Consider the following 17,034-nt stretch of genomic DNA (forward strand, 5'->3'; position numbering starts at 1 on the left):
TAAATAAATAAAATAATAATAATAAATAAATAAATTCTGGGGGTTGTAGGCCAAAACACCTGAGGACCCACAGGTTGAGAACCACAGTGCTATAGTGTCCCACTATTTCAGAGATCGCCCCCAGCAATCATTTGATTTGTTTGCATTTTACACAACGACACCACTGTATATTATGGGATGTGAGTGTCCATATATTTTAGTACCCACATGGAGTCCTGGAACCTCAGGAGATACTGGGGACTCACTGCATTCTGTTTTGCCATAGCTAGTCCTTTTAAATAAAGGCAATATCAATACTAGTGAATTATTTAGCTAAACACATACTTATTTCTGCTGGGACTACTTTTTGCTTTGATGTAGAACACTATTGTGTTTTATGTGTGACCACTGTGTTTCATTTACCAAAGACTAACAAACAACACAGTCTTTTACATATTTAGTCAGAATTAACTCAAGTGAGTTCAATGGGGATTACTCCTACACAAGTGTGTATATGATTGCAGCATCAAATGCAGTAATTTTGGTGATCTATTCATTCAGTCTTATGTCCTATGGGGAAATTACACAATTTATTGTTATCAGACATCCAGCTTTTATAGCAATTAGATCTCCTTGTGTTTAGGCATCATATAATTGCACAGGAAGGTGGAGATGTGAGTTTATAACAAAAAGAAATTTGGCAGAAACCATTTATTTCAGCATAACTGAGAAGAAATGCATTAAATTGCTTTGTTAAAATAGACTAGCAATTTAACATCTCTTGGATAATAGTGATAGTCATCTTCTTGCTTTAAAAATTACAGGGTAAAGACATTCTGCCTTGTTTATGGCAAAACATTTGATTTAGAAGGGAGCATTTTCATTAACTTAATTGGACTGAGCATAGGCAATGTTAAATATATATATTTCTTAAAATGACTGATTGTTATTTGTCATTTTTTCATGCAATCAAAGTGTGAGAATTAGAAAGGCACTTAAGGTATTTTGTTAGCAATATGTGAAACTTTACCACGCTTGCTTCTTTCTCCAGCTGAATTTAAATGTCAACCAGGCCGTTTTCAATGTGGAACTGGACTCTGTGTTTTACCAGCCTTTATATGTGATGGAGAAAATGATTGTGGAGACAACTCTGATGAAATGAACTGTGGTAAGGTCTTATATTATATAAAAGGGGAAATACTCACAATAGCACTGAGATTCTGACACAGTGTCACCTATACATCCAGTCATGTTGTTCTCTTATACCCTGTTTCCCCTAAAATAAGACATCCCCAGAAAATAAGACCTAGTAGAAGTTTTGCTGAATTGCTAAATATAAGGCCTCCCCCAAAAGTAAGACCTAGCAAAGTTTTTGTTTGGAAGCATGCACGCCAAACAGAACAACAGAGCATGCAGGATTGGTAAATGTACGTACCATAGAGTGTTGTACATGGAAATATTGGTAATAACAAGAAATTCTTGATAGGATTCACAGTTTGTCTGGTTATGCCAGTTTGTGATGACAACTACTGTACAGTACAGGGGTCCCCAAACTTTTTAAGCCGAGGGCCGGTCCACAATCCTTCAGACTGTTGAGGGGCCGGATTATCATTTGAAAAAAATGCAAACAAATTCTGATGCACACTGCATTTGTCTTATTTGTAGTGCAAAAACAACAACAACAACAACAACAACAACAATGAAAGAACAATACAATATTTAAAAATAAAAACAATTTTAACCAACATACAATTTTCAGGATTTCAATGGGAAGTGTGGTCCTGCTTCTGACCAATGAGATATTCAAGTTAATTAAGGTTGTTGTTGTTGTTGTTGTTGTGTGCCTTTCAGACTTTGGGCGAGCCTAAGTCTAAAATTTATTTATTTAATATTTATTTATTTACTGCATTTATTTACTACATTTGTATCACACCCTTCTCACCCCAAAGGGGACTCAGAGTGGCTTACAAATTATATGTACATACAATATATTATATTATTAGCATCGCACAATATTACCATTATATATTACTATATTGAACTATACCACTATACTGTAATATTATTAGTAATATTATATGTAATATAGAATATATAATTAATATTATTATGATATGGTATTATTATTAGTGTTATATTGTATTACATTATAATATTATTATCAATATTATATGTATATACAATATATTATATTATAAAACTGAGGGTGGGGGCCAGGTAAATGACCTCGGAGGGCCGCATCCGGCCCCCGGGCCTTAGTTTGGGGACCCCTGGTACAGTATATAATAAATGTTCATTTTTTTTGTTCAATAATAAATGTGAATTCTTCTTCATGAAAAAATAAGACATCCCCTGAAAATAAGACCTAGAGCATCTTTGGGAGCAAAAATGAATATAAGACACTGTCTTATTTTCGGGGAAACACGGTAAAAATAGTGAGAGTGCTTCATATTTCCTACGGCATGCTGAACCTATATGAAGAGAATTTGCATTTGATGCATGTATGTTCAAGTGATTTATTTTTAATGGGGCATGGAAGAAGCTGAGGCATAGGCATAGAACCAGTTGCTACTTCCAAGTAAAGTAAGGCCAGTCGTTTTTCATGTCAGGAGCAATTTGAGAAACTGCAAGTAGCTTCTGGTGTGAGAGAATTGGCAGTCTTCAAGGATGTTACCCAGCAGATGCCCGGATGTTAGATGTTTTACCATCCTGTGGGAGGCTTCTCTCATGTCCCCACATGGGAAGCTAGAGCTGACAGATGGGAGCTCACCCCTCTTCTCTGATTCAAACTGCCAATCTTTCCGGTAGCAGTCCTGTCGGCCCAAGAGTTTAACCTATTGTGCTACCGGGGGTTCCAGTATTGGCAGTGAATCCACAGCATTTCTGACTTACTACTCTACAGTTTATTTAGTGAGTCTTTTAGCAATTGCTGGTGGTAGCAACTTCATTTAGGCCTCACATATCCCAGTATGACATTAAAAAGGTCACAGAAACCTCATTTCAAAATGAATACTAAGGCTGCAATGAGATGTTACAATGCTGCAGAAGTGGACAACACTACTTTTTTGCCACTTTCAGTATTTCAGTACATTAATATATTACAAAGTGATTTTGTAGATATTTATCAGTATTCTTGAATCTAGCATTGAAGAAGTGCCTCCTTTCACAATCCTATATTTCAATATACATTAAGGTAAAGGTAAAGATTTCCCCTGATGTTAAGTCCAGTCGTGTCCGACTCTGGGGGTTGGTGCTCATCTCCATTTCTAAGCTGAAGAGCCGGCATTGTCCGTAGACACCTTCAAGGTCATGTGTATGGCATATACATTAGAAGAACCTAAAATATAAATGGAATACAAATATATATGTATTATCATATTGAAATATATAAAACAATCTGTTGCTAGGATGTGTTTTTTCATGTCACAATTTACTTGAAATTCTTGGGCAAACATGCTGAAGTTCATTTTATTAGAAAAATCTGAAAAATTTGAAATTTAATAGGCAATTAAAACAAAATTTGACAAAGAAATATAGTATCAGATGTAGTGAAAGTCAACTACATGAGTGAAGATGGTGTCTGAGAAAACTATATGAAATTTATAATGAAACAAGTATTATGAGTACTATGAAAAATCATTGAAAGTTATGAAAATGGAAATAGTACTGAAGGAAGTATCTTCAGATGTCAGAATATGTCAAAGTGCATAAAAGAAGATCTTTATGAAGAGCAGGGGAAGTACATTGTGGTAGATTCTACTGGTCATTCTTTGGGGAACAGGAAGATGGTTATTAATATTTTTAAAGATTGAAACAGAAATAAATTACCATGTGTAATAAACGGCATAAAATATTAGTCCTTCTCAAATTTAAAATGGTTTCTTAATTTTTCTCTCTCCCAGACACACATGTTTGCTTGTCAGGTCAATTCAAGTGCACCAAGAATCAGAAATGTATTCCAATAAATCTCAGGTGTAATGGGCAAGATGATTGTGGTGATGAAGAAGATGAAAGAGACTGTCGTAAGTAGTTCTGTTTTTTTCTTTAATTTTATTGAATAAAATCTGCAGTGCTTACAAAACTAAGAAATTAAAACGAATAATACAAATAAGGTGATGCAAACTAAACATAACACACAGTAAAGACTACTAATCACTCACTAATATACCACCTACACTAAAAAAAACTTATATAAAAAGAAATATTATTATATAGTAAATTCTGTTGTTCCTGAAAATAATTAAAACTGTTGGATTGTGGTAATAGGCATTTGGTGGTGTCATTTATACGTTTTGTCATTGGCATGTTAAAAATCTTAAAGTAGATTTGGTAAGTACCATAGCACACCTTTTGTGGGTGGAGAGAGGGCCTCTGGAATAGTTTCTCTGGGTTCTGGGGCTCAGATTGTTTTGGAGGGGGCTCTCCTTGGGCCAAGAATGGGGGTTTCTCTCTCAAAACATTCTGTAGTCAGGATGGCCTTTTATTATGGGGCTAGCAACCATGATAATTTGGATTACCCTCAGGGTTTAGTTCGGGGGGGGGCTGTGAACATAGTATCAAGATTGATACCTGGTCCTCGACTATACCCATTAGGTGGATTTAACCTCCTCTTTTTTGCAGGTTGCAGCAGTTAAATTACCTAAGTAAATAAATTGGTCACGCACTGGGACTTTATACCATACTTTGTTTGGTCTCTTTATTTTGTGATGGCAAAAAATGAATCTACAGATTGCACTCTTTCAAAACATAGGATTTACAACACAGTATTGGTGCTTAGACTTTGCCTAGACATGTGTAGTTATATACCAAGTTATAGTATTTACCTACTACCCAAAAAACAACATTTTCTTAATTACACTACAAAATAGCACTGCGTTTTCTGAAATGAATAGTTTTATAGAATTGTATATTTTGTGTGCATTTCTTGGTCAATTTATTTTGAATTACAGTAGAGTCTCACTTATCCAACACTCGCTTATCCAACGTTCTGGATTATCCAACGCATTTTTGTAGTCAATGTTTTCAATATATCGTGATATTTTGGTGCTAAATTCATAAATACAGTAATTACTACATAGCATTACTGTGTATTGAACTACTTTTTCTGCCAAATTTGTTGTCTAACATGATGTTTTAGTGCTTCATTTGTAAAATCATAACCTAATTTGATGTTTAATAGGCTTTTCCTTAATGCCTTCTTATTATCCAACATATTCACATATCCAACGTTCTGCCGGCCCGTTTATGTTGGATAAGTGAGACTCTACTGTATATTGTTCATTTTGGCATTTTATCGGGATGATTTGTTTAGCAATTGAATTGTGCTGATTTGCATTTTGTTTTCTTCCTTCCCGCACTGTATATATTTTAGATCGACTTTTAGTCGATTCATTATAAAGTATGATCTACATGTGATGATGCTATATAAATAAATTATGGTGAAAATGATGAGGATGGTGAAAATAAAAAAAAATAGTCATCAGTAAACTATACAGTGCACTATTGTTTTGGCAAATTATTTTAATTAAGAAGAAATTGGTTGAGTTCTTTTGATTGGGGAAAAAACAAATACAATTAACTAAATCATTCAATTAAAGGAGTACTGTAGATCACAGAAATCTAAATTAGCTCTGATTATCTTAATGAGAAGTTCTGTATGTTAGAAAATAATTTTAGTACTTAAAATAACTTCTTTTCTTTAAAGCGGAAAACAGCTGTTCTCCTGACCATTTTCAGTGTAAAACCACAAAGCACTGCATTTCAAAACTGTGGGTCTGTGATGAGGATCCTGATTGTGCAGATGGATCTGATGAAGCAAACTGTGGTAAGTGCTCTGTACACTACTAGCAATTCTCTAAATAACGTACCTAATTAAGCCAAAATGGCATAATTCAAACACAGAGTGTTTCATTGTATTACACCGGGAGTCCATTCTAATGAGGGAAGATAATGCTCAAAGGCCATAAATGCTAGCTGACTTAGGGGAAAAGGAATAGAATGGAAAGAATGCGAAAGGCAGTGTTGTTCTTACAAATGTTTATTGATGATTTTCTGCCTGCATATATACAGGGTGTTTCAAAATTATGGACCCAATTTCGAAACAGTATATTTAACGATGACATCATCTTATAATTACACAACATGGCAATGCAATGTTTGTGCACTGGGAGGGACATCTAGCAGTTATTATTTGAAACTCTGTGCCCAAGCGTTTCATATGATGAGAATTTTAGTCATGGTTGGTTTGCTTTTGCAGAAATACAGCAATTTCAAACCAGGTCAATCTTCTTGTGATACACACACACATATATTCCTTACACATAGATTAAAAGCATATCTGGCTAGAATACTAAGCAAAATAACTGCCAATCCAAAAAAGTTCAAATTTCTCATTTATAAAAATGAATATTAAATGTTTTATTGGGAATAATTTTGTTCTTTACCATTGGTAGTAATGTCAGGAGATAATATTACGATTATATTTTACTGTCATTATCTCATTTTGGCCTTGTTCTTATTGTTGTTAAATACTGCCAAATCAGCTTTGACTTACGGCAACCCTATAAAGAAGATACTTCAAAAACACCCAGACATCAAAAGCTGTGCTAATGTCTTGCATAATCAGGGTTGTGCCTTCTTTTTATTGTCAGTCCACATTTATTGTGGTCTTCCTCCTTTCAGCTTTAACATTATTATTTTCTCTAGTGAACTATCTCATTTTGTAACAGTTCAAAAATGTCATTTCAACGTGTCATAATGGACATAAAGCCTCTCTATGCTTCACTTACAAAGTTTCTGAGAATACCAAAACTGTCAGGGATTCTCAGGTACTGCCACACTCATTCCTAAATACTGCCACAGATGCCATTAAAAAAAAGATTACAAACTGTCATAGTTTTCAGATTCCAAGGATTTATTCTGAGATTTATCAAGATTGTCTAGAAGATGTACTGCAGCAATTCATTCTCTTCCTGACAATAATTGATTCTCTATTTGAACAATAATAATTGTCATAGAAGGAATTTAGTGACAAGTATTTTGTTCTGACATCGGTGTCAGATAATTGATTCAGTACTTAGTGAAATATCATTAATATGCTATAGCTTGTAATCTAGTGTGCATTTTTCACAACGAGGAACAGCATTAGAATACAATAACAAAAAGAAAATCCATTCATCTTACAGATAAAAAGACTTGTGGGCCTCATGAATACCAATGCAAGAACAGCAACTGTATTCCAGATCATTGGCGATGTGACAGTCAAAATGATTGTGGAGACAATTCTGATGAAGAAAACTGTAGTAAGTAATTTCTGTTATTAGAACTTTGGATTTGTTTTATGCACTTTCTGGTCTTTTTGTTGTATTTTTCTACTTCATTGGAGTGGCTTTGGGTGAAGGGTGGAGCAGCTTGCTGGATGTCTGCTATTTCTTGCTGGAGTTTATGTTTTGTGACATTACAAATCCCTTTTTTTAATACAACAATCCCTTTTCAGAGCAGGAGAGGGACAGTTTACTCACAAGTAAACAAGTGAAGGATCAATGTCATCTCCCAAGTTGCCTCACCTGCTGCTGCTGCAGTTGCTGCCACTATTCCTTCCTTTAAACGTTTAAAATTTTGTACACAGAAGAACGTTCATAAAAGCTAGGAGCAAACTCATTAATTATACTTCTTAATCTATCATGGGCAAGTTTTAAAGACAATTAGATTTTAGTGTAAAGTCTTTGAAAGAGAGGGTCATTATGCGTTGAAAGATATGAGTCAAAGCTTTCTTTCTTCTTTCAGAACCACAGACTTGTGCTCAAAAAGACTTTCACTGCTCAAATGGAGATTGCATATCTGCAAAATTTTGGTGTGATGGCGATTATGATTGTGCAGATGGTTCAGATGAGGTAAACTTTTCCCAATTCATATTCACTCATAACTCCTATTTGGAGAATACCATTTACCTCCAAGTCTAGCACTGCTTTAGGCACCAAAAGTATGGGGACACATTTATGCCTTCTCAACTCATGAATCCAGAAGCCTCTCCTCTATCTATGATATCTTCATGACAAATTTATTATATGGACAGATGGCAAACAGTCACTTTTCACCAGGGTTTCAACAACTTCCACCCTACTGTCAACCTTGAATGATGCATAAAGCAAAGTCCTTGACACCATTGTGCAGCTGCATAATGGACTTCTAAGCACCACACTGTCAAAAGCTGACTGGTTGCTACACTTACATGCTTCCGTTTCCACCCAGAACACACTACCATATTTATTGTTCATAACCAAGCCCTCTAAAACAACCACATATATTCAGACTCATAAGACAGAGACTTGAAATTCTTGGATTTACAACAGACATTTCTCAAACTACAATATCCATCCAAAAAGATGAAGAAATAATTCAGCAAGGCAAAATTACTTACCAAAAATAATAGGACCTACCAGTGCAACAAAATGACAGATCATCCCTAGTGGTCACTTGTAGTTCTCAGTTCAGATGACTCAAAGGCATCATTAATGAGCTTCAACCAGCTCTAGGGAAGACTATAATACAATATGATGCATAAAATGTTTGCATTGCTGTGTTGATCTGCACGGAGAAAAGGTGGAATTTAACAGAAACATTTTTTAAAAAACACTATTTTCAGATTGATATGATGCTACTATAATTGCTATAATGGCAATAAATATTCCATTTTATAATTCTGCTTTATAATAATCAACACAAATAATTTGGGCTTTGTTATCTGAAACAGACTTCAAATAACCAGCAAATATTGTTTATTTTCAGATATAGATTTGCCCATTGACACTTTATTTACAATTCCATATATATATATATATATATATATATATATATATATATATATATATATGAGCTAACTTACCAAAATGTTTGTTTATGACAGAGCTATTGTGATTCTGGCTGCTTAAAAGACCAATTCCAGTGCTCCAATGGTCAATGTATATCCACAAAGTGGAAATGTGATGGATATGATGACTGTATACTGGGAGAAGATGAGAAAAACTGTGAAGCAGGTAAATCTTTATTAACAAGGAGGGGAGGAAATGTGGACAGAAATAAACTTCCATCAACTGAAAAGGAAATGTTTGGAACATTATTACATATTTATGAAGAAATGTTAATGCTCAATTTCTTATTCTGTTATGAAGCTCGATTTCAAACTCAAACAGTTTAGGCATCTAAATGTCTGGATTCAACTCTATTGTGCTATGTGAAATAGGTAGAAGAGATCTATCACTTCCCAGTGCTTAAAATGTGCACATTGTTATGGTGCTGGATAAAAATTTATTCTGGCAGACCTACGCAGAGAGAGAAAATAAGAGAGAGCAAAAATACTGAGAGCAAAAATCACTGTGCAAATCCTGAATCAGGGTGAAAGGTAACCAAGGAAACCAGGAAAATAAGAATCAAGAGTGAATGGTTAAGAATGACATCATTTGCATGTACCGGAGGGGGGGGGAGCAGGATTTTTTTCTTGCACGCGTAATTAAGAAGTAGAATAATAACAAGTTAAGTATGAATTGAAAGTGTAATATTGTCATTATTTATAGTAAAACTGACATTGAATTATGGTGATAGAAAAAAATAGTATAATTCATCTACTGATGACCAACCATTGAATAATGATTCCAGGCACAGAAAGTTGTGTTGGACAAGGCCTACCTCACTTGACCTCTAACCTATTTCAGTTAATGGGGTCTCAAATAAACAGGGGAAGGGTGGAAGTAGTGAGGAACCCGATGTGGGAGGACTTCTTTCCCAACCTTCCCTTGGGCAAAACACTTAAGCCTCAAAGGCAGATCAATAGTTGGGTTGCCCCCCCCCCAGCCAACCACTTACTAAAAAAAAGCACACATTGTATTAATAAAAAAATCTGGACTGTAGCAGAAGTATTGTCGGGGATACTACATTTAGCCAACAACAAAGAGAATGTTGAGGGATGACATGAAATTTTGAAGAAATTAAGAACATGATGGGTCAAAGTAAAATGTGAAATAAATAGGGTCAGCACCCTGCATGCAACTGCTCTTTGATTTTTATGCTACTTAGCAATCAATGCTGGGAAATAGAAGATGACAACCAAGAATGACAAACAAGAGACCTCTTCCACAAGATCCAAGAAATCAAAGAGAAATTTCAATCAAGAGTGGTGATGCTATAGGACCAGTAGGGGACTACATTATATGATCAAATAGAAATAAAAAGCTAATGGATGCAGCATATGAATGAACTATATGAAAGATATGAAAAAATAACAGATTCTTTCCATCTCTTTTATAATGTTCTTTCATGTCCTGCATGAAACAAATTCTTTCAAGGAAATAGCAAGTAAAGTTGATCCTACAATTTTAGAAAGTAAAATAGAGCTAAACTTAGAGCACATGAGAAATAAATTACCAGTTACAGAACATTAAAGCTGCTTCAAGTTACAGAGATAGCATCTACTCTAGTTTTAACTAAATACAATCAATAAATAAATAAATATAGGAAATGAAACAATGGTCCACAGATTAGAAATGCTCAATAGATATTTTAATCTGTAAAACAAGTGACACCAGATATTGCAGTAAAGACAGGACCATTACGTTATTGAATTTATCATATGTAAAGCATGATTAGAGTCAGAGGGAGGAAGTGTGAAAATTGGAGGAAGGAATGGTAAGAACTTAAGAAATGCAGGTAACACCATACTAGTAGAAAATAACAAACACTTGAGTGACTCAGGTTAACTTGAAGTGCCTTGGTAGCTTTGTTATTTCCTGAACAGAGACAGCCACAGCATTCAATCATCATTCCCTTCCTAGTTAGATGATTGCAATGGACTGTACATGGGGTTTCTCTTGAAGATGATTCATAAGCTACAACTAGTGCAAAGTGTAACAGCTGAATACCCGTAGAGTATTTTATAGAAGCCATTTTCAAAGAATTCACCATGCCATCCCAGCTGGAATTCAGGGACTTTTAATGTTATTCAAAGCCACAGATGTCTTGTGACCTGCACAATTGAAAGAGTTCATTTTCCCATATGCAATCAAATGAGGACAGAGATTTTTTTTTGGAGAGCTCCTCAAACACAATGTTTTTATCTTGTCAAGTCAAGGCAATGAATCTATAGCGAAGACTACAAATCATAAAATTGTTTCTTTCTCTTTATAACATATTTTCATCATCAGAAAGAACAATGATAAGCTATTCTAGACCAACTTCTTGGCTGATTTTCTTAATAATTCTGTACAAATTGAAGGATTCTATGATTCTATGATCCTATGACTGCAGAAGTAACTGAACAATTAAGCAAATTTTCACAGGAAAAAGGTTGTGTTTACAAACGAGGCACTTAACTCTATTCATGGCTGGATGAGTCTATTGGAAACAAAATAAACATTAATTCAGTTCTCTGCAGTTATAAAAGAATGCTGAGATTATACCACTGATAGAAATATGTAACAAGGACAATAGATTCTGTATAGTGATTTTAAAAAAATAAACATCCAACTCTGTGAAGGGCTCAATGGCTGATATCTGGGAAGAGAAGAAACACACACCTATCCCTTCCTTTCTTCCCCATCTTCTGACTCATTGTCCTCTGTACACTGGAGGATGAGGACCTGCATCAAGGGGCATGCCATTTAATTTAAACCCCCCATGCCATTTAAAATCCTGAGCTATGTCCATAAATGAAGCATATGAAAAAAGGCTGTTATTTTGAGTTTTATCGAATGCTAAACCATAAATATCCTAAAGGCACCAGATCGTGTCTATTCACTAAGCAGGGTCAACTCTGGTTATACTTAGATGGGAGAGCACCAATAAATACCAGGTCTTGTAGGCGGTATTTCAGAGGAAGGAAATGGTAAAACCATTTCTGAACATTCCTTGGCGAGGAAAACCCTATGAAATGCATGGGATCACCATGAATCAACAGGTGACTTGAAGGCCACATACACACAAAGTTGAATTATATAATAATTTCACAATTCATTGTGTTTTTCTAATGCCAATGTATATTTGGAATAGTGTCTCCAACCTGCTCTTCAAGTGAGTATGTATGTGCCAGCGGAGGATGTATCTCAGCATCTTTCAGATGCAATGGAGACTATGATTGTCCTGATGGCTCTGATGAGGTAAGCAGTTAAGTATCTTGAACTCTGTTAATGCTTTGGTTTCCTTTCTTTAAAAATCGTTGTTTTGAAAATTTATCAAACAAGAAGTCCAAATACAAAAATGAGCAATAAATAAAAAGATAGAATCACTATCACTATACATAGACTGCACCCCTGGTGGTGGCGCAGTGTGTTAAAGCACTGAGCTGCTGAACTTGCAGACCAAAAGGTTCCAGGTTCAAATCCCGGGAGCGGAATGAGCGCCCGCTGTTAGCCCCAGCTCCTGCCAACCTAGCAGTTCGAAAACATGCAAATGTGAGTAGATCAATAGGTACAGCTCTGGCGGGAAGGTAACGGCGCTCCATGCAGTCATGCCGACCACATGACCTTGGAGGTGTCTACGGAAAACGCCGGCTCTTTGGCTTAGAAATGGAGATGAGCACCAACCCCCAGAGTTGGTCACGACTGGACTTAGCGTCAGGGGAAAACTTTACCTTTAAGACTATATCAAAATATGTATACCAATACCAATACTTTCCAAAGTAAAAATATGGAATAAAAATAATTAAAATAAAAATGTGTTCCTTGAGCACTACACAAAGAAATTCCCAACTATCTGTTCATTTCAGTTAAGAGTAATTTGAATCTTTCACTGATGTTGGCATCAGAATTGTCCTATTGGTACTTGCCCATGTCAAATATGTGCCAGGTTTCTTTGCTAATCTCTCTTTATTTGCTCTTGGACATTTTTTTGCCAGAAAAATTGTGATGGAGATGAAAGACACAAAAGCCCCAATGAACAGGCAGATCTAGTTTAGGGCATGCCCTCCTTCATTGTAATAATTACAGTTATCCCTCCTCATTTATTGCAGTTAGGGTCACAGGACTCCTGCAACAGTGAACACCTCTCAATACATTTTAAGTCTTTGTCTTATGGCCCTAAGTCTTAAGTCTTATGGCCAGTTTCTGCATTGGAGGACCTAGAGATACCTAGAGAGGTGTTGCCTATAAAAATCTCTGGCTTCTCCAGCATGACTGGAAGAAGCCCAACACAGTATGACATTGGAAGACACATAGATTCCTAGAGAGAAAATTTCACATCAAATCTGTGAATAATCTAATCTGCAGAAGTCAAAACTGTACAGCTATTTATAGTTGTCATTGTAACTCTGATAATTTTAATAACATTCACCTTAAAATGTTTGAATTATTTTTACCATTGTTTTCTGAATACTAGCTGCTCTGTCGATAGGTATGTTACTTTTTGTTTACAAATACTGCAGCATATAAATGTATTTAAACAGATGGATTGTGTCACAGACTGTAAAGAAGATCAGTTTCGATGTAAAAATAAGGCACACTGCATCCCTATTCGATGGCTTTGTGATGGAATCCAAGATTGTGTAGATAACAGCGATGAACAAAATTGTGACAAAGGTACGAGTTGGATTTTACACCTTACCAAGCTTTTATTTAATAAATAACTTTCCTCATGGATGTACAACATTTTTACTATGTTGAAATCCTATGTGTATCATAATACTAATTGAATTCATTGAGACTTTGATCCAAAGTAAGTATGTTTAGGATTATTCCAAGTTTCTATTTATTTTTGTATGAAATAATCCTAATGAAATTCATGTTCATATTTTTTCTACATGATCAGTTTAAATACCCAATTTTTAATTTTTGTATGTATTTATAGATAGATAGATAGATAGATAGATAGATAGATAGAGATATAGATGTGTGTGTGTGTTTCTATATTTATATATTTCCACAGATCAGGGAATTGGGATCCAGCCTGTGCTAGATGGGCTTACATTCCCCCTGAAAAAACAAGTCCTCCAGGACTCGGCACTGAACCTGGAGGTCCAGGTATCAGCAATGGCTAGGAGGGCCTTTACACAATTAAAACTTGTGCGCCAACTGTGCCCATTCCTTGAGAAGCTAGATCTGACCACAATGTTACATGCTTTAGTTACATCCCATCTGGATTTCTGTAATGCTGTCTACGTGGGGCTGCCTCTGAAGAGTGCTTGGAAACTTCAACTGGTTCAAAGAGCTGCAACCAGGTTGCTCACTGGGGCTGGCTATGGCTACAGGGAGAGGACAACCTCCCTGTTGAAGCAGCTCCACTGGCTGCTTGTTTCTTTATGTACCTTAAAGCCCTATATGGACCAGGTCCAAGTGATTTGGCTGACTGTATCCCCTTGTACGAACCTGCTCGGGCCTGAGATCTTCAGGAGAGGCCCTTCTCTAGGTCCCACCTCCATCTCAAGCTTGGTTGGTGGGAACAAGAGAGTGGGCTTTCTTGGTGTCTGCTGCTTGCCTCTGGAACTCCTTGCCCAGGAAAGCCAGAATGGCCCTTTCCTTGCTGTCCTTCTGTCAACAGGCTAAAACTTTTTTATTCGATCAGACTTTAAAAGAAGAAAGTTTTTAAGATCAAGTCAGTGGATGTTGTGGTCTTTAGCTTTGAATATGTTTTAATAGTTTTTAACTGTGATTTTTAAAAATACTGTTGTGTTTCATTCTGTTTTAATGTTTGCATATTTGTATATTTTGAATTGTGTTGCAATACTTTTCATGTCAGCCACTTTAAGATTCTTTTGGGAGAAATAAAGCAGGGTATGAGCCCCTGATGGTGCAGCATGTTAAAGCACTGCTGAACTTGCGGACTGAAAGGTCGCAGGTTCAAATCCAGGGAGAGGAGTGAGCGCCCGGTCTTAGCTCCAGCTTTTGCCAACCTAGCAGTTCAAAAACATGCAAATGTGAGTAGGATCAATAGGTACTGCTCCAGTGGGAAGGTAACGGCGCTCCATGCAGTCATGCCGGCCACATGACCTTGGAGGTGTCTGGTTTGTCAGCTTAGAAATGGAGATGAGCACCAACCCCCAGAAACGACTGGACTTAACATCAGGAAAACCTTTTTTTTTTTTTTTACCTAAAGCAGGGTATAAATAAACACAATAATAATAATATCTTAATATCAATTTAAGTGTTTTTCCTTGAATTTGATGCCCAATTCAAACAAATTTCATTACTAAACCCACCCCACATCCTTTGTGAACTGGCTGCACTGGTTTTGACATTGGTGTTGGAGTCCCCTAAACTAGTTGTACAGGGAACTTCCAAATGTGTGGACTGAAGGAAAATTCCATTTGTTTGTGGATATGATTGCCCATATTTACCCCATATCTGCTAATATGAAAACATGGGGAGAATTCAAAATGTGGAGAACATCTGACCTACTAAAATGTATGAGAACTGATAAAATTTCATTTATTCATTATAATCTAGTGTCTTAAGAGCTAAAGGGATGGAACAAAGTATAACTACTTTGGTCTGATTTCAGGCCTGATTACGGGATGAAGGCAGCTTTGCTGACCTTGTTGGATGCCCATGGCTTGGATCTGGACAAGGAAAATGGCACTCCTGTTGATGCTTCTAGATCCCTCAATGACTTTCAACATCAAAAACTACCCTATCGTTATGGGCCACCTCTCTGAGATAGTATTTGAAGACATTTATTGAAAGTAGTTCTCATTAATGAAGGGGGAATGCATTATGTGCTGGATGGAGTTACAGTTTCTCTGAAACTGTCCATATACTTTTGGACAGTGTTCTGAGTCTGGATGACCAGGCTTCTGTGATGGCTATAGGTACATTTGCATAGAAAAAAATCAGTGTACAGCTAGCCCTATCTGTGGACAGACCATAATGCTTGGTAGCACCATCAACATGAGTTGTCATTAAAAATTGCTTGGGAAATATGTCCATGCAGTTGATAGGCCTGGTTACAAGGGGAAAAATGCAGAAACTAGTGTTGGAATTTTATTGACTACTGGTCTGTTTCTGGTGATCGGACCAGGGAACTATACAATCTTAGTCCCGACCTCCTGAAAAATCACATCTTGCCTGATTTTAAGATCTGCTGGTGAAAGCTTTTATTCTGTAATCTCCACATACACATTTGGTGAGAATAAAAGAACTTTTCCTGAAGCTGATCCTAGGCTATTACTCTAACCCTTACATCAGATACTTGACTGCCCCCCTTTTGTTCTACTTCTTTTGATTCAGGAAGAGCTTCCCATTAAGATAGACTTTTGGTTACTAAATGGCTATGCAGTAGGCTGTTTTTCCTCTCTAAGAAAAGAAGTGGCTATAATCCTTTCCAGTTCCTTGCAATATTTTTAAACATTTTATTGCTGTTATTAATTCAGTGCTTAGTTTTAATATGATTACCTATTTAAATACTTTTCAGTTATTCTCTAAATTTGTAAGTGGTGAGTTTAAGCTAAATCATGTTTTAGAATGTCCTATAAGCCACTTTGAGCTAAAGGGAAAGGTAGGATACAAAAAATATAAACAAATATTTTCTGCTATGTAACTGTCAGTGCATTTATATTCATGTGAGTTTCACTAAAACTCAATGGGGTTTCTTTCGAACTTCATTTATATGGAATTACACTGCATGCAACTGGAAAACACGCAGAGATCCGTAGTCAACCCTTCTGCTTCCCTCTAGCATTTCTCTTTTATCTTTTTCTCTTATGTTGCAGAAGGGAAATAGGGGAAAGTGTATTCTACAATAAGTATAGGCAAAAGAAGTCCAGTACTACTTTTGTTTATTTACTTAACTTCTGATGAACTCAAATTACCTTTCAGATTTAGCACATTTGATAAAAATAAACATTATTAATGTATTGATGTTATTTAAAGAAAAGGTAAATGAAGTCCTATCAACACAACAAAATCTGATAGCAGTGGAAGAGGATAATGATATTGCCAGTTGCCACTAAAAGTGATACCTGAGGGGAATCAACCTTGTTATTAGCACAACGTGTTGTCCCTATCATTATTTTGTACAGGAAATCAATGCATTCTGGAAAATAAAAGTATGAGTACTTTTATCAATCCCTTAATACAG

General features: G+C 36.0%; 1 protein-coding gene across 5 annotated transcripts in view; it reads left to right on the forward strand.

Moving 5' to 3' along the window:
- Positions 1-17,034, forward strand: part of lrp1b (LDL receptor related protein 1B) — a 1,066,453-nt gene that overhangs the window by 960,851 nt on the left and 88,568 nt on the right. For all 5 annotated transcript variants that reach the window (XM_016994954.2, XM_062970961.1, XM_062971003.1 and 2 more), the window contains 8 exons: positions 1,031-1,147; positions 3,882-4,001; positions 5,684-5,803; positions 7,164-7,280; positions 7,765-7,871; positions 8,885-9,014; positions 12,019-12,125; positions 13,409-13,541. In XM_016994954.2, the coding sequence (XP_016850443.2) occupies positions 1,031-1,147; positions 3,882-4,001; positions 5,684-5,803; positions 7,164-7,280; positions 7,765-7,871; positions 8,885-9,014; positions 12,019-12,125; positions 13,409-13,541 (951 nt within the window). The remainder of the gene's footprint in view (positions 1-1,030; positions 1,148-3,881; positions 4,002-5,683; positions 5,804-7,163; positions 7,281-7,764; positions 7,872-8,884; positions 9,015-12,018; positions 12,126-13,408; positions 13,542-17,034) is intronic.

The sequence above is a fragment of the Anolis carolinensis genome, chromosome 1 (assembly GCF_035594765.1).
Source record: "Anolis carolinensis isolate JA03-04 chromosome 1, rAnoCar3.1.pri, whole genome shotgun sequence".
NCBI classification, from domain to species: Eukaryota; Metazoa; Chordata; class Lepidosauria; order Squamata; family Dactyloidae; genus Anolis; species Anolis carolinensis.